Source organism: Salminus brasiliensis, chromosome 12 (assembly GCF_030463535.1).
Source record: "Salminus brasiliensis chromosome 12, fSalBra1.hap2, whole genome shotgun sequence".
Lineage (NCBI taxonomy): Eukaryota > Metazoa > Chordata > Actinopteri > Characiformes > Bryconidae > Salminus > Salminus brasiliensis.
The window spans coordinates 32117738-32140387 of record NC_132889.1 but is presented as its reverse complement, the minus strand read 5'-3'; the positions used below and the strand labels follow the sequence as shown (position 1 = coordinate 32140387).

At 42.1% G+C, this 22650-nt stretch overlaps 2 protein-coding genes across 3 annotated transcripts; both read left to right on the top strand.

Moving 5' to 3' along the window:
* Nucleotides 1–1121: 1121 nt before the first annotated feature.
* Nucleotides 1122–8437, top strand: LOC140573545 (uncharacterized). Its single transcript, XM_072692972.1, has 12 exons — nt 1122–1399; nt 2025–2136; nt 3576–3669; nt 3775–3829; nt 3927–4067; nt 4698–4858; nt 4992–5090; nt 5197–5342; nt 6641–6812; nt 7342–7454; nt 7552–7633; nt 7716–8437. Exons 1-12 carry the CDS (start codon nt 1282–1284, stop codon nt 7770–7772), a joined length of 1350 nt encoding a protein of 449 aa, XP_072549073.1. The 5' UTR covers nt 1122–1281; the 3' UTR covers nt 7773–8437.
* A 1417-nt stretch (nt 8438–9854) lies between these two features.
* rabep2 (rabaptin, RAB GTPase binding effector protein 2) lies at nt 9855–22469 on the top strand. Of its 2 annotated transcripts, XM_072694238.1 has the most exons (13): nt 9855–10310; nt 11825–11995; nt 12158–12246; nt 14594–14965; nt 15360–15455; nt 16679–16777; nt 17312–17425; nt 17510–17588; nt 18591–18602; nt 19039–19094; nt 19916–20014; nt 20112–20228; nt 20509–22469. In XM_072694238.1, exons 1-13 carry the CDS (start codon nt 10259–10261, stop codon nt 20611–20613), a joined length of 1461 nt encoding a protein of 486 aa, XP_072550339.1. In that variant the 5' UTR covers nt 9855–10258; the 3' UTR covers nt 20614–22469. The 2 variants fall into 2 exon arrangements, with proteins under 2 accessions (XP_072550339.1, XP_072550340.1); XM_072694239.1 differs by lacking the exon at nt 9855–10310 and having other exon boundaries at nt 11906–11995; nt 14599–14965.
* Nucleotides 22470–22650: the final 181 nt, after the last annotated feature.

Below are 22650 nucleotides of genomic sequence, written 5' to 3'. Positions count from 1 at the left end.
CCTTTTGGTTAAATGAAGAACTATATTTGTAATAGATGGGGGTGGGAAGCCCTGTTCTAAATGTGGTTCTTCTATGGCCAATTCACTGGTTTTTCCAGGACCCCTTTTGGTAGGAACTTGTTGCTGTACAGCGCAGGCGCCCCAGAAGACCTGCCTGTTGTTTTGGAGATGCTCTGACTAAGATGTCTAGCCATCACATCTTGGCCTTTGATAAAGTGGCTCAGATATGTGTATCCCACTGCTTGACCGGTGCCATTAAAACCAGATAATCAGTTTTTACTTCATGTGTGATTTTAATGATCTGCTTCATCAGTGTATATCTGCCTATTCATTCATGCCCAAATCAGGAACTCTGGATCTAAGCAGTCTAAAAGTGCTGTTGTCCCACCCTGTGGTAAACAACATTTCAAATCTGATATATTTCCCTCCAAATATCACAGCCTCAAACATTGTGCTCCTAATTTATTAAAAACTGAAAAACTTTATTATTCTTGATGAATGAGTATATGTTTATGAATGAATGTACATTAACATACTGCAGTTGCATGGTTTGAGAGGTATTTCCACCCACACAGCCTACAACACTACAACTTGGTCCTACTTGACCCCAGCCACAAGACAAGATATTCACCACTAGGACAAATTTGGCCTCCGCCTTTAACCCATCCGTGTAGTGACCACACACACTTACAGTGAGCAGCCATCGCTGCAGCGCCCAGGGAGCAGAGATAGCTTGGCAGCTGGCCGAGCCCAGGTACTGAACCCACATCCCTGTCATAGCCGGTGCTCTCACTACTACATCCTACTACCAGTGCCCTCAAAAATATGGTCAGCCAGGCATTTGGCTCAGATGTTTTAAGATGTTTTGATGATCAGCACATATTTCTACCAAAAGTGTCCAAACTTTTGACTGGTACTGTACATATCTGCCAGCAGCACAGTCACCAAAACAGCCTGCTGAGTCTAGGGGATAAAGAGAGGGCATGCGGGGCACGGGCTCTTTAAACGCGCCCTGTTTATAAGTGATTTGTAGGAAGGAGGCGGAGTCTGTCGTTATCCAATCAGATCAGAGAACTGCTGTTTTTAAAACTACATTTCCCGAAAGCCTTTGCGGGTACCGGTTGACGTGGCTGGCGTTCTTCAGCAGACCGGGTCAATTCAAACTTCCATCAGAAAATTACAGCGAAACTAGTTGTAAAACCGGGCTGGGAGTTGAATTCCAGGCTCTTTTAGACTGTAAAGCTGATATTCTCGTAGTTGCCGACTGTTTTAGTGAGCATAATGTCTGGGAAAGTGAAGAGTCGAAGCGGGGCGAATGCGGACTCGGTACCGGGTAGCGTGTCCTGTGACGAGCGCATACTTCGGGACTGCCATAACCTGTACACCCAGCCGGACAGCGGTGAGCTCCACTTCTCAAAACTACCGCGAAGAAGTAGCTTTTTTAACTTCTGAGACCTGTCTCGGACTGCATCTGTGATGCTGGCTAGCTAGCTAGCAAGCTAGCTAACTGTTGCTACAAGCTGGCTAACGTATCCTAGCTAGCTATAGCTAAATGCTAGCCAGGTTCACAGACTGCTCACACACATACTGAGTGGAGGTGAATGAAGTCCATTGTTGGTCTTAGCTTTGCTGACCCACAATAATCTGTAAGCTTTCTGCCTTACTTATTCCTTAAAAGGGTTTGTTTACATGGCTGGTTTTGGGAAGACATGCTGACCCTTAAAAAGTGAAGTCGTAGGAGATGTAGCTTGTAGACACAACTTAACAGTCCCAGTCCCTTGAGTCCCAGTCCCAGTCCCCTTGAGTCCCAGTCCCAGTCCCCTTGAGTCCCAGTCCCAGTCCCCTTGAGTCCCAGTCCCAGTCCCCTTGAGTCCCAGTCCCAGTCCCCTTGAGTCCCAGTCCCCTTGAGTCCCAGTCCCCTTGAGTCCCAGTCCCCTTGAGTCCCAGTCCCAGTCCCTTGAGTCCCCTTGAGTCCCAGTCCCTAACCTCTTGCATTTTATTTATTATTATTTTTGGCACTTTAGGACTAATGACGATAGCACAGTCTGTTGGAGTGACCCTGCTGCCACCTCGTAAAAAGATTACGGTCATGTTGATGGGGAACCACTCAGCTGGGAAGAGCTCCTTTATCAACTGGTATGTATATGTGTACACATATATATTACACACACACACACACATACATACATATCCCCCCCCCCTCCTTTTTTCTCCTGTAGCACAGGAGTCTTGGTCCTCTGGGCTGGGATCTAGCACATTTTGGTGATTGGCTCGAACAGATGACTTGAGCAGGGAAGACCCCAAACTATGCTGGTTAGGCCTGCCAGGACTGGTGCTTGGGATCCATGCTACAGCACCCTGTAAAAGGCCTGTGTGTCTTCAGATGTTCATTCTAGCACACCTGACTCCACTTAGTCAAGAAGTTTAGTCAAGAAGCCCCAGGCTTCATACAGTTGGTCTGGTTTGCTCCTGCTTGGTTCCAACACAAACCTCAAGCCATGGTGGCTCTTTGGGAATAAGTTTGGGTGCTTGTACGTTCGGCTGTCATGCACTGTTTGGGAGGGGTCATGGGTCTAGTCCTGGAGGTCCAAAGTGCAGGACGGTCTGATTCATCTATATCAAGGTTGAATTCCCAGCTGCATTAAAATCTGATCAGGAGACAGTCCAGATACTGGTTACATGAAGTGACCAGGCATAAACAGGGTCTTGGAGTGGGGTGTTTTTAGATTTCAGGTGCTTGACAAACTGACCAGTAGGTCCATGAATTACTTTTTTTTTTTGCTTGTTTTATTAAAGCTGTGTTATGTAAGAGTTTTACTTTACAATACCTGCTTCAAAATCCTATTGATGCTCCTTTGCCCTGTAATGAAAAAGGTAGTGCCATTATTATTGCTACGCCAAGCTTGGCATGCTGTTATCTGCACTATGTAACTCTTAAAGCAGGCAAGAAATATGCTTGCGAGAGCTGCATAGTCAGTCATATTTGTGTAAAATCCTGTAATATTATGTTACTCCCTTAGTCCCATTTGCTTCAAAGCTCATTCAGTGTCCTGACTGTAGGGGGAACCCAGGAGCAAGACATGCCAATCCTAGTGTAAAACTGCTGTAAATAGCTTATACTAAAGATTTGGCTTTGAGCTGCCTGCTTGAGCAAAGCCTGACATTCCACCTAAACTTGGTAATTATTCATGGCTTCAGTCTCCAAGCCTTGCCCTGCACTCCAGGCCTGGAAATGATGACCCTTCTCCAACCCAGTTGTTTCTAATTGTGGTTCTGGTGTACCCTCTGTTCTGTTCCCCTGCTCTAATGCCACTGGTAAGTTGGGTTGTCTGCTGTCCCAAAATAACCATATATGTGGTCATGCACTGACCACTGATGAAGGACTAGTGGATGGCTAATACAAATTACAAATGGCAACATTTTGAGCTGTAGTCCAAAACCTCTAATCCAGTGGAGCTAGAGGATAGAGGGGTCTAATTAACTTGTCCAGTCTTCAGTCGATGTGTTTGAGTAACTGTTGGCTTGTAGTTCTGGACGTACCTGTGTTTGTTTCTCATTCATATGTTTTGTTTAAGGTACATAGAGGAGCACATCCAAAGGACTGGAGTTGCAATTGAGACCCAGGGCTTCACTTTTGTTACTAGTGGGCGTAAAAGGGAGTCACTCACGGTAAATACTGTAGCGTGATTATGCTTATAAAGATTTCCAGTGCGGAAATTTGACTGATTTGTGGGACGTGGTCTTTGGATTGACCTTTTATCTTTGTTCCTTTAGGGTAATGCGACCCTCCACCTATATCCCCACTTTAAGCCGCTTCAGGAGTTTAAAGGTTGGTTATCAAAAATCTATTTTATCAAACTAGTCATTCAGTGAACCCCTATTAAAGGTCTTTGTGGTCAAAATGTCTTTGTCTCGGTCTTATTCAGGTGTGTCTGAGTATCTTGGCACTGAGATCTGCACTTCTCGGCAGAAGCGTTTCAGCTTGGTGACATTTGTGGACACTCCTGGACTGGTGGACGGTGATATGAAGTACCCCTTTGATGTGGACCAGGCCATCCTTTGGCTTGGTGCGTTTTTCTGTGTATTTGAGTAATGGTTTCAAACACTGCCAAAGATATTTGCATGCTGTTTGTAGGTTTTAGACACATTATTTCAAGCCATTTATCTGTGCAGTACGAGTGTTTCTGCTTGTAAAAACGGCAGAACTCATTAGAGCAGAAGCAGGTAAACATAAATATGGTTAAAAGGAAGTTCTAAGCTGGTCTGAAAAACAAAGCTTGGTTCTAGGTTTATTTACCTGACCAATCAGTCTAGAGTGTCTACCACTACACACTGAGCTGATATCACCCCTTTTCTAAACATGCTGTTCGGTGTTGGTTTAAAAACAGTGTTTCTATAAGTTATGGTTCTAAAGGTTCAGATATTACTATCCAACTTTATTTACCTCCTGAGAGTCTTTGGTTCAGAGTCAAGGTACCATTACAGACATTGTCCAGCCATCAGCAGCAGACTGAGGTTAAAATAGGCAATACCCTGTCTGTTGCAATATGCCTGGAATATGTTGTGTTGGTATTGGTATTTATTCTAATACCATCTGGGCAATACCACTTATTTCCCAGATGAGCTTTCATTCCCCCCTTAATGTCTTTAATGGCATGCTCTTTTAATGTGTTTATGGCCTTGTTTATTCTCTGTAGGTGACTTGTGCGATTTGATCCTGGTCTTCTTTGACCCGATGGGTCAGGCTCTCTGCAAACGCACACTCAACATTGTGGAGATGCTGAACGAAAAGCATGGAGATCGCCTCCGTTTTTACCTCAGCAAAGCTGATGAAGCTGGAGGAGAGTCTGACAGACAGGTCTGTTTCTTTCTATCCTTTAATATTGCTTGCTTTTTAAAAAAAAAAAAATATATATATATATATATATTGATTAAATATAAATATCCCCTGGTTATTTGTGCTCTAATGTCAGCTAATGTGTTTATTTCAGAGAGTGATGATGCAGATTGTACAGGAGCTCTGCAAACGCCCAGGACTCAACAAGTGTGGTTTTGACATGCCTACAATTTATGTCCCTAATCCCAACAAGGTACTATGACTCACCTTTATCTGTTCTAGTGGATCAAACCTTGAAGTACAGTGTTGTATGTTTTTACATTGAATTTACATTGTACTCTCTCTGGTTGTGCCCACAGCCCAGTCGATGTGTCAATCAGATAGAGGAGGTGTGCCGCACTGTGGAAAAGACTATCAACCAGACTGTGCAGAACACGCTGAACTCCTTGGAGAAGGACTGCGAGCTCATCTCTGAGGCTATTACAGACACACTCCGCAATGACCGGTAACACACCAACAGCTTTAACATGCACCTCTTTCTCAGTTAGGGATGTCCTGATCCTTTTCTTTAAATCCCTTTACTGTTGAGTACTTGCTGTATTAGTATTTTTGTGCAACAGCCCCACAATGCACAAAGTGCATGTTAAGGTTATAAGATATTTAAGATAAGCCAAGCTACCAAATACTTTTTACAATGCTTACCTTTGCACCAGTGGGCACCTTAACCGAATATTATGTTATTGACTGAGCATATTCAACAGGATTTCCTCCTGGCAAAGTGAGTGTTTGCAGGGATTAGGAAATCCCAGAGTCTTACTGACTCTGATTGCCTGGGAAAAATTATCCCCAACTTCAAACCTTTGGCTAAAGTGATTTAGATAAAGTAATTCCAGTCTTCAGTGAGGCAGCAACTGGAGACTGTCCAGGGAAGGCTTTGCTACTAGGTTTTAGAGCAATGCTCTGAGGATTTTATTGCATTCAGCATTACGAGTGTTTGTCGGATCAGGGCCCCAACTCATCAAATTGGATGCAGAACAGTCATTAGAGTTCCACTGCTCCACAGCTTAGTGCTGACAAGGCTTTATACCCCTCTAGCCCACACCTGGCATTAGGCATGGTGTCAATAGGGTCCTGTTTATCTGCTCCAGAGTCCTATTCTATTGGCAGTACTTCTCTACCGGGACTTGACGGGCTGTGTGTGCACATGCATTTGCACATCTGTGTTGGCAATGGGTGCAGCTTAAAGTAATGGAATGCATTAGTTAGAAGGAGTGTCCAAAAAAAATGTGGACCCTTGTTTTGTACATGATCTATAAGCTTGTTCTCTAAATAATAGTAGACTGATAATAGACTACCAGATTGTTCACGTCCCTGTTCATCAAAACTGCAGTGTGTCACTTTTGTAGAATACATTCTTCGCAGGAGTTCACTACTTCTGCATTTTAGGTTCCTCTAACATTGGGGAAAATGGTACTTTCTCAGCTTTGAGGGTATTGTCAATGTTTCTGCTTTGTGTGCATTAACCGTTGCGGGTGTTAAAAATGTGGCAAACTTGACCCAATGTGTCGGCATTGTGGATATTTACAAATGTTGGTTGGGCTGTGTTTCGCCTTAAAGTAGTCCTGCACTGACGACACTTTTAAAAGGCTTCTGAAAATGTGCCTTACAGCTGCAAGTTTCAGATCAGGACCTCCCTAATCTCAAGTGGAAGATCCATCTATAGACCCCCAACAACAGTGCCTTGTAAAGGTGATAAGATGCCGGTACTCCTCTCACAGTCCTTTTGTGCTCTCATTCATGCAGGCAGTGCAGCGTTGAGAACCGGCGGGCCCGCTGTAAGGGCTGTTTCCTAGGGCTGCTGGGTTTTTCTATCCCTTTACTGATGCTGTGTGCTTTGGTACTGGGCAGCCTGTCCAAGGAGGTGCTGGACCTGGTACTAGGTGCTGATGGCACTGAGGCACTCACAGTTTATCTGGTAAGTTTGTGTCCTTGTATAGAAGCTGTGTTACTGCAGTGTTATGTGAGACTTGTGGGGTGTATTGGCTCCCAGCTTCCCCCTACAGTTGGGAGTATCATTTTTTTACACCACTGCAGCGAATGCAAATCGAGTGCCCCCTCATGGGCCGCTGCACACATGCATTTGTTGACGAGCTGAAAGCATACAAAACCACATCTGAAGTGAAGGACGCGAGTGGATGAAGGCGGTATCATAATGTTACAGGAAGTAGCAGTGTTCAGGCCCAGAGTGCCAGGATGATGAACGCCATTCTTCCTGTTGTATTCAGTGGAGCATTAACACATAACATGGGTGCATGTTCTTTAATGATACTACACACTGTTCCTACATACAGATTTGTCAGTGTGTAAAGGAGTGCTTTAGCTCTTTAAGTAGTTTGTGCACATGTTGTTCTTCTCTCTGAACTTTAGTGAAGTTTAGACAAGGATTGGAGACCTAGTTATTGTAGGAGTGCTTATTTATCGTGTATGTGTTCTCTGCTTTGTAGGCTCCAGTAGTGAAGGCGTTCGAGTCCGTGTCTGTGGAAATGCAGCTCTATATTTGTGGTGGCCTTGTGTTCCTCTCCTTTATCCTCCTCATCCTTTCTCGTTTCTCCTCCCGGTCAGTATAGTGTGGGTGGATAAGCCTGTGTGTAGGTGGGTGCATGTGCACATCCTTTACATTTTCCTGCTCATGTCTGTTTCTTGTCCTTGTGCAGCACTAAGCCCACTCTTTCAGGAAAGCAGAAGAGGCAGATGCAGGAAAAACTGGAGTATATGCAGGAGGTGAAGAATAAAAAGGTAATGTGTAAAAAGAGAAGGATTTGGTGGTGAAATATGAAAATAAAAGTTCCTCTTATGAACCATATATCTGTGTCCGCAGAAAGAGCTCTATGAACAGTACCTCCGGCAGAGTGTGGGAGATCAGGATATGCACTAACATGCAATTGGAGTGGAAGATCTGATGCCGGGGTGCACGGATGGATGTGAAAGGAAAGAACTGTGATGGACTAGTAAGAAGAAAACCCAGTTAGAAAACCACTTAGCATTCCACTGTTGTAGAGCACCAATAGTAATACAGCGCACCTTACCAGCACTCTTCATCTGCTATGGGGGACAATGTTTTGAAACCACTCCTCCTAAAAGCCAGCAAAAAGGTGTTGGTTAAGTTTGCTGTTACTGTATGCACTTAGAACACATTCCGGCCAAGGCATGCACTGTTAAATATCTTGTATAGTTTGTATCTGTACTTTTTAAATGTCTAATCTATCAGACTGTCTTCTAAATGTGCTGTAAAGTTTACATGACAAACCACATCATGTGTTGAGACTGAAAGCTTTGCTGCAGGCCTTGATTTGTGCATCAGTAGTGCTTGTTTTATGGTTACTCATTCAAATACACTGCTTTAAACTTATACCTCACTGTTTTTAACACAATGACTGCAATAAATTGAAGGTCAGTGTTTTTTTTAATGATAGAATTTCCAGATTCCCTCCAATGCCCTGAGCTTTGCCAAGTTTTACTAAGCATAGATCTACTTTGTATGCTTCATTTTTTTTTTTTTCTCTTCTTATTATAGTGATCATGAGTTGTTATAATAATAAAAGCACGGTTTAATCAAGCTCTTTGCATCTTTTCTGTAGTTTGGTAAGTAGGTCATCTGAAATGCACTATTTGACAAATTTTGTGGACACTACTTATAATGAACGCATTCAGCAACTATATGTTGAACCTATTGCTGACAGATGTGCAAATGTGAAATGTGCACCCCAGGGGAGTAGTGAAGGAGGTGGGGTGGTGATCATCCAACATCCTGGCCTCACTAATGTGGGCAGTGAATGCAATCAGATCTTCACAGCAATGCTGTGAACATGGGGGACATTAGCTACTCACATTAAAGAACAGCTGTACGTGCAGGGAGGAGAGCTCTAGCTAACAAATGTCTGCATTGACTAGCACTGAGCTGAGTGATCAGGAGCGTGTTGACCATCTCACCCAGTAAAGGAAAAGAACTGAAAAACAAACTAGCGATCTCCTGATGATGGGACCAATGCTTCAGACAAGCTGTCCCACCTGGGAACCCCTAATGTTTAGCTTGTTGCGGTGTTTAACAAAGTAACGAAAACACACAGATGTGAATTGAGGAAAAAAGACATTGTCAATTAACCTAAACATGATCAGTACCAGTATAAATGTAAAACCAGTATAAATATAATGCACCTACAAATGATCAGTACCAGTATAAATGTAATTAACCTAAACATGATCAGTACAAGAGCAGTACCAGTATAAATATAAAACCAGTATAAATATAATTAACCTAAACATGATCAGTACCAGTATAAATATAATTAACCTAAACATGATCAGTACCAGTATAAATATAAAACCAGTATAAATATAATGCACCTACACATGATCAGTACCAGTATAAATATAATTAACCTAAACATGATCAGTACAAGAGCAGTACCAGTATAAATATAAAACCAGTATAAATATAATTAACCTAAACATGATCAGTACCAGTATAAATATAATTAACCTAAACATGATCAGTACCAGTATAAATATAATTAACCTAAACATGATCAGTACCAGTATAAATATAAAACCAGTATAAATATAATGCACTTACACATGATCAGTACCAGTATAAATATAATTAACCTAAACATGATCAGTACCAGTATAAATATAAAACCAGTATAAATATAATGAACCTACACATGATCAGTACCAGTATAAATATAATATATAATGATCATATGATCATATGTTATGAGTTATTTCCTCCTCTAAACAGTCTGTAAACGTGGCAGATATTTTAGTTCAAGACTTTTAGTACTGTATCATTTATATCCTAAGCTAACACTAAGGATCAGACAGTTTTGAGTGGTATTATTTGGTATTATTTGGTCCACCTTTGCCCACCCGTGGAGAGACCTCGCCAAGACGGGAATACAATACATGCGTGCGTTGTTTCTTCGCGCATGCGCAGCAGAGCGCGATCACACTAACCCTGCCCTGCAACGTCAGCTGTCAAGACAACAGGCTGTCAGCGCTGCTTTAGACAGGGCTGTCTAAGTTCACCGGTGCCTCTGACAACTTAACTCTAGTCTGGAGCTGTTTTTTTTTTCTGTTAGCTGAGAAATAAACACTCAGCGGGGATTTCAGGGCTGATTCTGGGCTTTCTGTTTTCCCTGCGAGGTTCAGAAGGAAGGATGATTGCGTAACATCCGCAGGGTTAAACCGGGGAAAGTTGTTTCCTCTCGACTTTCGGGCTGAGAGCTGATCTCTTCATTTATGGAGCTTCAGCCGAGGTTAAACGTTGACGGGAAACATACGTAGATTTGACATGCAAGCTAGCTAGCTGATGCACAGCCGAAACGGATGAGACGAGTCCAGTTGGGAGAGTTTTAGAGCATGGAGGAGACGGAGAAGCCAGCAAGTGGCCAGGAGGACGGCGAAACTGCTGGTACGTGTCTTAAGTAGCTAGCTATCAGTGTCTGGCTGGTATACTAGTAGTAAAACATCATAGATTATGTCTTTAACTCGTTTAATAACCACCAAAAGTTATTTGTTTACTTATATATTAATTTATTTGAGCTTCTGACAAATTATTAAAAAAAATAAAAATTAAATGACACTCTGCGTAAATGACTTTTATTTTGTATTAGAAATATCGTAAATTTAGTGCTTAAAATTTAACTTTGACATTGCTTGTAAAATTGTGCTCAAGTAAAGTATGTAAGTTTACAGCGTAGAAATCTGTTTGTATTTTTCTGGTGCGTGCAGTACACGGAGAATCCTCCAGGGGGCAGAAAACTATTAGAATTAATTGAAGTAAATGTTATAATTATTATTTAAAGTTATTATTTAAAGAATTATCACACTGACATTGTAGAGATCTCGCAAACTCAATAGTCTCAAATATGATATACTTGCCTTTCAAGGGTCTGTCCCTCATCTTTCAGTGCTGCAGAAGGAGTACTGGCCAATGGATGTTTGCCAGTTGGTCAGTTCTGGAGAGCTACCATTTAGTAACAGCTGCCTCCGCTTTTCCTTTGAGTTGGCAGCTGTTGGCAGCTGTTATAGTTTAGTTTGATATTAGAAATACATGCAGTCAAGAACACTTGTTTTACAGCCTTCTACAGGTGGGTCAGCCTTGGATGTGGGCTACTGTCATGGCTTTTATTTAAAAAAAACTTTTGCATTTTTATAAAATAAGACAAAGAAACTAAACAAATTAAACTTGTCATTCCAAGTGAGCAAGCCAAAGGCAACTGTGGCAAAAAATAGTCCCTCAGAGCTGGATGAAGAAACCTTAACCTCACTCAAAATCACTTATATAAAGTCACTTTATATAATTGTGATTGTATATTGTAATTATAATTGAGTCCACTGTTATCCATAGGTGCACTGATATAATCACTGATATGCTTCACTGAACAGAAGTAATAATGAGAGCAGTTATGCTAAATCAGTCCTGTCATATGTCCAGGCATTGGTACATCTGGATGAGACTGATGTTTGTTTGTTTGTTTGTTTGTTTGCTTTTTTAAGTAACTGGAAGCAGACTTCCATGGTTTTGCACACCATAATCATCAACCTTAATCTCTGGATTTCACCCTGTTAAGACTAGGATTGGGCAGTATTGATAACACAATGCTTGGTGGCACAAAAAAGCCAAACACTCACCAACCCTGCCCCAGCAGATCTTCCCTCTGACCTTATTCAGCCCTAATATCAGCTTGAATTGATGCATCTAAGTCTTGCATTAGGAAGTCCCAAATTTTGGAGAAAGGTCAGTCTCATAGACTAAGGCAGGTAAGCCCTGGCCTACTCATAGTCAGTAGGTTGGTCCTTCAGTACATATGCCATAAGGTAGCGTTTCATCCCATGTGTCTCCTCCGTTATGCTAATCTAGATAATCTTAGATAACAAGGAAGTTTTGGGACAGTTTCTCTTTCATTTTCTCTAATCTGTCAGGTTCACCCGAAGCTGAAGTGAGTCTGCACACCGAGCTAGTCGAGTGCCGAGCCCAGCTGGAGCACTGGCAGGGTGTGGCGACGATCTGCGAGCTGAGCAAACAGGAGGAGCTGCAGGAACTGCAGAGACAGTGTGACCAGGAGATCCAGTCCCTCCAAGAGGCCCTCAGAGGTGAGGGAACAGAAAGTGAAAGGGAACATGTTCCGCTGTGGCCAGACTGCTGACGGAATACCTCTACAGTGCATTTCTACAGTAAAGAGGCACTAAAGACAGAGTAGAGTTTGTGATCATTGAATTAGTATCTGAATGTTTTTCCATCTTTCATTTTCTCAGAGACTGCTGCGCAGTATGAGGCCAGAATATCCATGCTGCAGTCAGAACGTGCTCAGTGGAGAAGGGCAGGGTTCACTCCAGATAACAAGGTGTGTTTCTTGTTCGTGTTAGCAGGGCTTAATGTGAAGGGGAAAAGCATGGGTCCTGGATGTTCCTGTGACAAGTGGCACCTACCTAAACTACCTAAACAGGTGCAGACCAAGTAAGCCCCTTTTATTGCAAGGCTGTTCCCTTGTGCATTGGCCTCGTTCAGCAGGATAATGCACCTTGCCACAGTGCACGCAATTCTTCAGGAATGGTCCAAGTGTTGATCTGGCCTCCAAACTCCCCAGATCTCAATCCAGTCGAGCATCTGTGGTATGTGCTGCACAAACAGGTCTAATGGAGGCCTTGCCTTGCTAATAACAGGACTTAAAAGATCAGCTGCTATAGTCTTGGTGCTAGATAGCACAGGACACCTTAAGAGGTCTTGTGGAGTCCATGCCTCAATGGCAGTATAAGACAGGTGGTTGTAATGTTATGGCATGGTTAACATTGGAACCATAACAGTTCATAACAGACCATATCCACAACACTCACCAACTGCAAGGTTTTCATCTGCAGTTGTCCGTCTGCTATTCAGTTCCCACTTTAAATGGCAGAAAACAGTAGAAGTTCTGTATTTAATATAAAATGTATTTCTTAAGAAAATGTCTAAATGTTAGTGGACACCCCTTCTTATAAATAGCTACTTCAGGTTGCATCCATTGCTGAGACAGATGTGCAAATGTGTACACACACACACCGATTGTCTATTGCCTGTAGAGAAATATTGCCAATATAATAGGACTCTGGAGCTAAGCTCTGGAGATAAATGCAAACCTATTGGCACCATGCCTAATGCCAGGTGTGGGCTGGAGGGGTCTAAAGCCCCCCAGCGTTAAGCCGTGGAACTGTGTTCTCTGGAACGATGGTGCTCTATCCAGTATTTACGGGATGAGTTAAGGAGTTGGGGATAAGATGGGAAGGTGATCACAGTCTTGTCACTGAATGCCATCAAATGCATGCAGCCATGCTCCAGACTCTAGTAGAAAGCCTTTCCTGGACCGGAGAGAGAGTTAGAGAGTTTCTTCAACAAAAGCAGGATATACTTACTTTTTTTTTAATACCAGTGAACGGGCAGGTGTCTAAATAAATGTGTCCATACAGTGTGTTTATTTGGCTTTTCTTTGCCTATTAAGTTCATGGGCATAATGGTGCTCGGAGAGTGATTGTTCCTTGAGAAGGTCGTTGAGATTGAGATAAGAACTTGCTTATGCCAGTCTCCAAACCATCCTGCCAGACATGCTGGCGCAGCCTGTGGTACTGAAACTGGTCCCTTTCATTATTGTGGAAGTCTGTGAAAGCTGACTGTGGAGATCATTCAGGAACTTTCAGGGCCTTAGGCCTGACTGAGGATGATTGCAACAGACATGATTAGACTGCACATGACAGACATGGCCATCGTTCACTGAACTTATTAATGACAGCTTCTTCATATTTGGGAACTCCTCCAAGTCTCAGTTATAATAGTTCTGCTATGGTGAGTCAGCAAGTGCATGCAGAGTTTGTCTAATGTACAGTTGGCAGTTGCTATTGTTCCATCTACATTCCAGATTGTGGTGTTTTTCTCTTTTGGCTAAGTCCCGTGCCAGGCGTTATGAATGGTTGTTTCTTCCTACACTACAGGTCAAAAGTTTTCGAACCCCCTTATTTTTTCAGTAGTCCACTGCCAGTGTTCATGCTGTTGTCGTGTGAGCTGTGAGGTGCTGTCTAGGATTTGAGCCTGTCAGACCTCTTCCTCTTCAGTTTTCTCTTCGTTGATGGTGTTGGAAAGACTCTTTGGCTTTATTTGGAATTTCTCTAAAAGAAAAAACTCAAATTTTAACAGTTTAACAGTTATAATGTCTCTGTGTTTCTTTGTTAGTGGTCTTTTTCTGGATGTTAGGATCATAATCTGAACATGCAATGTTGTGTAAACACTGCAGTAGAGCATGAACTAACAGTCTGATCCAACACTGCTGTTATACAAGCAAAGGGTTTGTAATTGTAAAATGTTTGCATTCATTTACTTCTAATTAATTTAAGCTTAATTTGCTGCTATTACTACAGACCAGCTGTTGTTGCCCCTATTTCTCCTCTAGTTTTTAGTTGTTTCTGTCCCTTAATAGCTCTGGCAGTTCACTGCTTACCTTTGTACCATTTCCGATTATTCGCTGGCCTTAATAAATAGTGCTTAACTGTCAATAAAAACTGGACGCATTGGGGCTGTTCTAAAACTTTTGACCGGTTCTCCTTGTCTTGCTGTGATTAACTTTTCTACGGTGTTCAGTACATGGTTGAGACACAGCTTTGGAGTAGGCTTTCTTTCCCTCACCTCCATTCTTCTTTTTTCACCATAAATCTCTCTCACTGCAGGACAGCATAAAGAAGGGAAGGATGGAGGGAGCCTCCCCACCTGGTGAGAAACACCAGGCTGAGTCTCCGCCCCCCAGAGGTGCTTATTCTGAACGTGTGGTGGGAGACAGTGAACCACGGGAGCTTCAGGCCGAGCTGTCAGATGCTGAGAACACAGGGCTCCATATGGAGGGATTCTACACCCAGCCTTATGACTCCGCCTCCCTCTCGTCCTTCTCCCTGGACACGCCCTCTCTGCCCAGACGCCCGCCCCCTCAGGAAGACACAGCCTCACTAGTTTCCACAGGAACGCTAGTGCCGGAAGCCATCTACCTGCCTCCGCCAGGGCACAGGCTGGTGACACATGCGGACTGGGATGCACTCCAAGCACAGGTCAGCCTTGGGTCCCGTTTGGAACAGTAGTTTGTTTGTGGTCTAAAAACTGCGTATAAGTGTCCTTCAGGGAGAGGCAGCTATTGTTGACTCAACACACACAAGTGTAGGACACTTTTGGTGTCACAGAAGTAGTCTGTAATGAAGTCTCTGGTTAGTTAACATTGAGGACAGGAACGTAATGGTATCACACTTGCTTCCCTAAACTTTGCTTATGAATGAAACCTTATGGTAACTGTTATTGCAGATTGTGTCGCTTGTTACTATAATTAGCAGTCCACTCTGAAATGAACCCTATATGCAATCTCATATACACTCACTGTAGACCTATTGTATTTGTGGGACTGTGGTGTTCTAGTACACATGTTTAACTGAGGTTGTGTTGTGTTGTCAGGTGACTGAACTACAGGGAGAGCTGAACCAGTTGAGGGAGCAGAAGGCACAGCTTGAAAAAGAGCTGGACACACAGACCACAGAAACCCAGAAACAGGTAAAGAACCCTTGTCTTGGGTTCTGCTCCTCCTGTAAGTCCAATTATGCTTAACCTCTGCCTGGCAGGGGGTGGGGTGTGTGTGGGGCGGGTTCTGGCTTCGGGATTTCCATCAGCTCAAAACCCCCAGAACTCCAGACCAAATTTCTCAGATTTCTCAAAATAACATTAGTTTGGAAAAAATGGCTTTACAGTGTTATTGTCTGTAGTGTTACTGCACTGCACTTTGTGGCACGTCTCCCAGGGCTGCTGGACAATATGTGGTTCCAGCTGTGCATTGTGTTTGCGTGTTTGTGTGTGTCTTGACTTTATAGTAACCCAGAGAAAGGAAAGGCTGACTATAATATCAGGACAAACGGCAGTCTCTGACTGTGTAAAGTCTTTTGTTTATTTTGGTTTAAAGCCATTTAGTTTTGTTTACTGAGGCTTAGATGAGGAATAGAGTTGAAAAATTCCTTTTAACAATACAGTTCTCAAACGTGCCAGTGTGAACATTTTATGATGAATGGGCCATCAGAAATGCTCCAAAATGACAATACAGTCTTTTTACATTGACTTCCATTGCCAGGTGTGGGCTACAGGGGTATAAAGCCCCCCAGCATTGAGCTGTGGAGCAGTGGAACTACTGTGTTCTCTGGAATGATGGTGGAGCTCCATCCAGTACTTTTGGGATGAGTTGGGGAGTTGGGGATGAGGAGGGGGGGATGGTTATCCAACATCCTGACCTCACTACTGCCCTTTTCGCGGAATGCAATAAAATCCTCACAGCAATGCTCCAAAATCTAGTAGAAAGCCTTCCCTGGACAGTAGAGACAGTTACTTCAACAATAGCAGGAGAGACTATGTTTTAATTCCATTGATTTTGCAAGAACAAAATGAAAGAGTATTATTATTTTTATTATTATTTATTATTATTAACAACAACAACAACAATAAATATTATTGTTGTTGTTAAAAAAGTAAAATAAATAAATTATCATCCTGTCTTGTGTTCAATGATTCTGGGTTAGCTTGGACATACCACAACCTTGACCAGGAAGGAGCAGCTAAGATAATTATTGGATAACTTCTAATTATATTATTATTATTACTATTATTATTATTATTATTATTATTATTATTATTATTATTATTGCAGATAGTTACTTGCATAAAACGTGTGTTGAGTATGTACATGACTGTGCATCTTGAGCTGCCATAAAAATGTTTGTGTGTTCACTCAGGTGGCAGTGCTGCAGTCTCAAGTGAAAACATCTGAGGGCCTCCTTCAGGAGCTTCAGAACTCCTTTAGCCAATCACAGAGCGCTGTGCAGAGCAGACTGGTGAGTAACTGTTGATTAGTCCAATCAGATTGCTTCAATCTGAAGTGACAAAATGTGTGCGTCTGCACTGTGGAACTTTGGTGGAGCTGCAGAACTGCACAGCGCTGCATAACCCGAGTCATAAATCTTGCAATATAGCTGCCTCAGTCTACATGTCTCTCAGCTTGTCCAGAAATGCACGCCTACAGCTGTCCATGAGGGAGCACTCAAAGCGCTACCTGTATTTCTGTCAATGATATAAAAGTAAATTACCCTCCCCACCTGTAGGATAAGCAGTACTGCTGCAAATACTGGCATGTCTTGTTGTAGTTATAGCCTCTATATGTGCTTTCTGAAACTCATCTGTGATGAGTGACAGTTGATCGGGATGCTCCTCAACTCGCTGTAAAACATGTAGTGGCTGATTTGAGGCTTTTGGGGCTGCTGAAGAACTTTTCTGCTGTGCCACTTTTGCAAAGGCCAGTACTGACAGTCAACAGATGATGCATTGTTCAGTCCTAATCTGTGGGTTCTTTCTGCCCCTTCATTGCACAGACAGAGCTGTCTCGCTCCCAGAGGAGAGTTTGTAGTGAGCTGTCCCGGCTGAAAGGAGAGGAGACTGAGGAGAACAGCACAGCAGGAGATGAACACCAACCTCTCTTTCTACAGGTAAGGGCCATACTGTCTGGAAATGTTGGTGGGTGTGAGGCACAGGGAAGAGGAGATGGATTAAGTCAGTGTGTATCTGTGTAGGGAGCACACTCCGAGGAGAGGCTGCGGATTGAAATAGTGAATTTGAAGGAACAGCTGGAGATGCGCACAGAAGAAAGCGGTGAGTTCCTTCATCTGTTTGTTCGACTTCAGTATTTGAGACGATGGGCCTCATGCACCAAAACCTTCCTAAGACTTGAGAAAAGTCCAATCAAAAAGTCTAGGTCAGATTGATGATGTGTTGTTAAAGGGCAGAATTGTTCACAGGTCTACTCTTATAACAGTTCTGCCCTTTAACACATCATCCAACATCCTGACCTCACTAATGCTCTAGTCACTGAATGCAATCAAATCCTCACAGCAGTGCTCTGAAATCTAGTAGAAAGCCTTCTTCCCTGGACAGTAGTAACAGTTACTCCATCAAAGGCAGAATAGACTTTTTTGAATACCCTTGATTTCAGAAGAAACATTGACATAAGCAGGTGTCCCAATACTTTTGTCCATACATCGTATTTGGACACTTGCTTATTCAGTGTTTCTTCTGAAATCAAGGGTATTAAAAAAAGAGTCTATTCTGCTGTTGTTGGAGCAACCATCTCTACTGTCCTGAAAAGAAGGCTTTCTACTAGATTTCAGAGCACTGCTGTGAGGATTTGACTGCATGCAGTGACTAGAGCATTAGTGAGGTCAGGATGTTGGATGATCACCATCCCACCTCATCTCCAACTCCCCCAAAGTATTGGATGGAGCACCAACCATCATTCCAGAGAACACGGTTCTTCCTCTGCTCCACAGCTCAATGCTGGAGCGGGGCTTTATACTCCTCTAGCCCACACTTAACATTTGGCATGGTGCCAATAGGTTTGTGTTAATGTTCTCCGTAGAGTCCTATTCTTTTAACAGTACTTCTCTACAGGGACTTGTAATGTTTACAAACATTCGCACACCTGTGTCAGAAATGGGTGCAGCTTAAAGTAGCTCAATGCATTCATTAGAATAAGAATGTTGGAGGAAGACGTTGGTGAATTTGGTGGATGAGACCCATTTTTTTCTGGTGTTTTGAAACTGGTGCTTGTAATAACCGGTGCATTCTCTCCTTTTTCTTCACCACTCTGATCCTCAGAGGTCTTAGAAGGTGAGTTGAACTCATTTTTAATAACTCAACTCAAAAATATTTTAAACAGTGCCTTAGTTAACAATTCCCTTAGTTTTCAGTTGCATTAGATGTGCCGGTCCCAACCCTGGTCTTGGGGGACCCCCTGGACCCCCCTCTTTTCCTACTCTAACACACCACCTTTACCAACTTTAAGTCAGGCAGGATATGTTAATCAGATGTGTTGGGGGAAGGTTACACTAAAACCTAAAATGTGCAAGGCAGAGGGTCCTCCAGAACCAGGGATGTGAACCCCTGCATTAGACCATGATTAATAGAATGCCTGTTCTCCACAACACAGTTTTCAACATTATGGACTTTACCTTGTAAATAGCTTTTTAATCACTGTATTGTTTTTTGCATTATGATATTATAATGTGTCAATGGATTTTTACACCGGTCTGTGTGTATTTCTCAGCCCAGCTCTCCAGCCTGAAAGTAGAGACAGACCGAATCCAAAGCGAAAAAGACAAGGTGTGTGATTATTTGTATAAGTACGCCACAGTTGTTTCTGGTTGGTTTTAACAGTGTTGTAATGAAACTGGTTGCTGGGTACTTAACAGTTAGCTCATGCAGATATTGTAACATGGCTGACAATGTACACTATAGGGACACAAGTATTTTAACACCAGCACATTCATGGGTATTGGAGGAAAGAGTTTATCTGGCTTTTGTTGGAGTAACTGTCTCCACTGTCATGGGCAGGTGTTCTACTAGATTTTGAAGCATAGCTTTGAGGATTTGATTGAGTTCAGCAGCAACAGTGTTATTGAGGTCAGGATTTTTGGAGGATGGAGTATCAGCCATCATTCCAGAGAACACAGTTCCACTGCTCCACAGCTCAATGCTTCATAACCTTCTAGCCCACGCCTGGCATTAGGGATGTTTCCAATAGGTTCATGTTTATCTGCTACAGAGAGCCCTGTTCTATTGGCAACTTAAAGTGTCTGAATTCATTCTGTAGAAGGGGTGTCCACAAACATTTAGACATGTAGTGTAACTATTGTCATTTGCATAAGAATAATAAGTTGGTGGTTATTTCTGAATAATACTGGTGTTTCTGACTGAATTAGTCCTTTAGTTGACTACGTTTCTGACTACAAAGGACTAAAGTCCTTTGGCATTGGCAATTGCTCCTTAAAAATAGAGGCAAACAGAATAGTATCTAATAGGGAATAGTGATGATGAAGTGCAGAAAATATTAAACGTCACTGTATAACTTGTCCAGTGTATATATAGTGTGTACATTTCTATGTAATGTCAATGATGTTTTTTCTTTGTATGTGTGAGTGCAGTTGGAGAGTGAGCTGCAGGAGTGCCGTACTGAGCTGCAGGGCCTGCGGGTGGTGCTCTCGCACTTACAGAGAGACGGCAAGGCACAAAGCCATGACAAGGTAGAGAGAACATCTGTTCTGCTCACTGCATGCACCCCACCATCTCTCATGATCTAATCATTACCTCCTTCTCTCTCTCTCTCTCTCTCTCTGTCAGACGGTTCTTCAGCAGCAGTGTTTAGAGCTGCGCAGTCAGGTGATCAGTCTGCGCTCTCAGCTGGACACCAGTCAGGCTGTGCAGAGGGACTTTGTGCAGCTGTCACAGTCACTGCAGGTACACACAGCTCTAACTAAGCATTCAGGACTAGACTCAGCTCATTATTTCAGCTCATAATCAGTGATGGTATTTAGCCAGTTGACTGATGCTTTGAGATGCCTGACGAAGTGACCGTTATATACTCAGCATTAAACTCTGATCGGATTGGTGGGGCAAAATAACCTGAACGGGACATCAAACTGATCATATTTTCTGAAAGCTGCTTTGTGATGTAAGATCGAATTCTTCTGTGAATAAGAAATACGGGTGTTCATCTGGACTACTTTCCGTTTTTAAGGTGAAGTTGGAGCAGATCCGTCAAGCAGAATCTTTGGATCAAGTTAGGCAGATTCTCGGGGAAGCACTTGATGTAGAAAGTGACCAGACCACCAGCGCCACGTAAGCCGGCTGGAGAAGCTCGCCCTTTTTTGGACCAAAGTGAAAAGACGGTCTCTGTTACAGGCAATGACCAAGGACCAAGCATATACTACCTACTCTAATGAACTGGTAAAATGACGATAAACCGACTTACACTGACCGTTTCAATGGACACTGTTCTCACACACAGCCGATTTACTGCAACATGACAAACATTTTATAACATATAACTAAGCTTAATACTTTCCAAAACTGGACAACTGGTTTTACTTGAATTTTTAAGCATTCCTAACCGTTTAAAAACCCTAACAGCTCTTTATTTGATTATACTGTGTGTTAGTAAGATATACTGTACTCTATGGAAGTCAACAAGTCTTGGAAAGTGTCTCCTATCATTTCTTCTGTACTTGTTAACACAGACACTCACATGTACATTCCTTGTTTTTATTATTTCTGTCACCAGCTAAACTTTCATAACTGTGAGAAAGTGCCATATTTCCTTTGATACTGTTTGATGCTTCCAAAAAGAAATCACTGCCATTCCACAAGCTGCATTTGAATTGATTGATCGTTCTTTTACTTTACTAAAAGTACTGGATACTTTTTTTGCTAAAAAATCAAATTTGAAGTATTTTCCCCCTACCACAAAAATAATTAATAATAATATTATTAATAATAATAATAGTGAAAATGACCTTCACTTCCTTTACAAGTTTTTCCCAAACATTTCCAGAAACTTTGCTCAGTTTCTCAAAACTGCATTCATACACAGTCCATTTTTTTAGAAATAGGGATATGGTGGAAGGTAATTGGTTGTTGGTTGTTGGTGAACCAGTCTCACAGCTGTAGGACTCACTTGAGGCCTCTTTTATACTCTGACAGGTGATTGAAGAAGGTGCAGAATGTAATCAGGGTCTTGCATTTTAAAGGTCAAAGTTTAGAGACCAGTTTGTATTTAGAGATTTGCAAAACTGACTTGAATGATACCTGAGTTTGATCACATGGAAATGTGCTTAGAGTTTAGCAGTTTGGCGTCATGTTGATGCACAAGCTTCAGGTTTTCAGAATTGTGTGCATAGTTCCACTTTTGTGTTGAACAACTGAACAACTAACACGATGGAGGAACAGGATGTTTGACGGTCTTTGCTCACAAATGAGCTACTGAATAGACATGGAGGAAATGGCATAAATGTCATATTACAGTACATATCAGACATTTTCACAGTACATGATCTGTATTACAGTATTTTAATGCACAGATAAAAGGTGTTATACTCGTATACCTTAAGATCCATGTCTGTAAAGGAGATGTGTGTAAAGAACACTTACAGCTGGGTTTTTGAGACCTTCTGTATTACAAACATGGTTCCTTATGGAACCAACAACTTCTCTTCTGTGGCATCACTCGGACCTTGTAAAGCGCCCTATTTTTTGAGAGGAAAACGTGTTATATATTGAATGTACACATTCTCCTTATTCTACCTTTTCTTTGTGAAAATGCACATTTCTGAGGATTGTTAAAAATGGTGGGTCAGTCTATCAGGTCAAGCCTACATAAAGGAATTATATAAGAGCTCTTCAGTGGCTAAGACTGCCCAAAATAGGACACTGGCAAAGACATGTTTTACTGCAGGGAATAAAACAGACAAATGTTTTTACTTGCTGTAATCTACAGAGTGCTTTGTTTGCCCAAATAAACATACTGTAACAAATGAACTGTCCTGGACTGTGAACTATGAATCCATCTAGTGAAAATTTGATACAAAGAAATCAATTTAATTTTTAAACCTTGTTATGCTAAAGGTCCCAAATGCCCTAATTTTGAAACTCCTACTACTACTAATAGTAATAATTATTAAAAATCTATTACAATTGATCAAATTGTTGTTTTGCTTTTTTTGATACAATTGAAACCCAAAGCCTTAACCCTTCTTAAGGCTCATTTATACTCTGTTTATGGACAAAAATAAAGACATACGTTTCAAACTGTGTAACCGCCACTGCCCAAATACTTCTATGCATCCTGTACGTTGGCATGGATGTTAAGCAACACCATCCACTA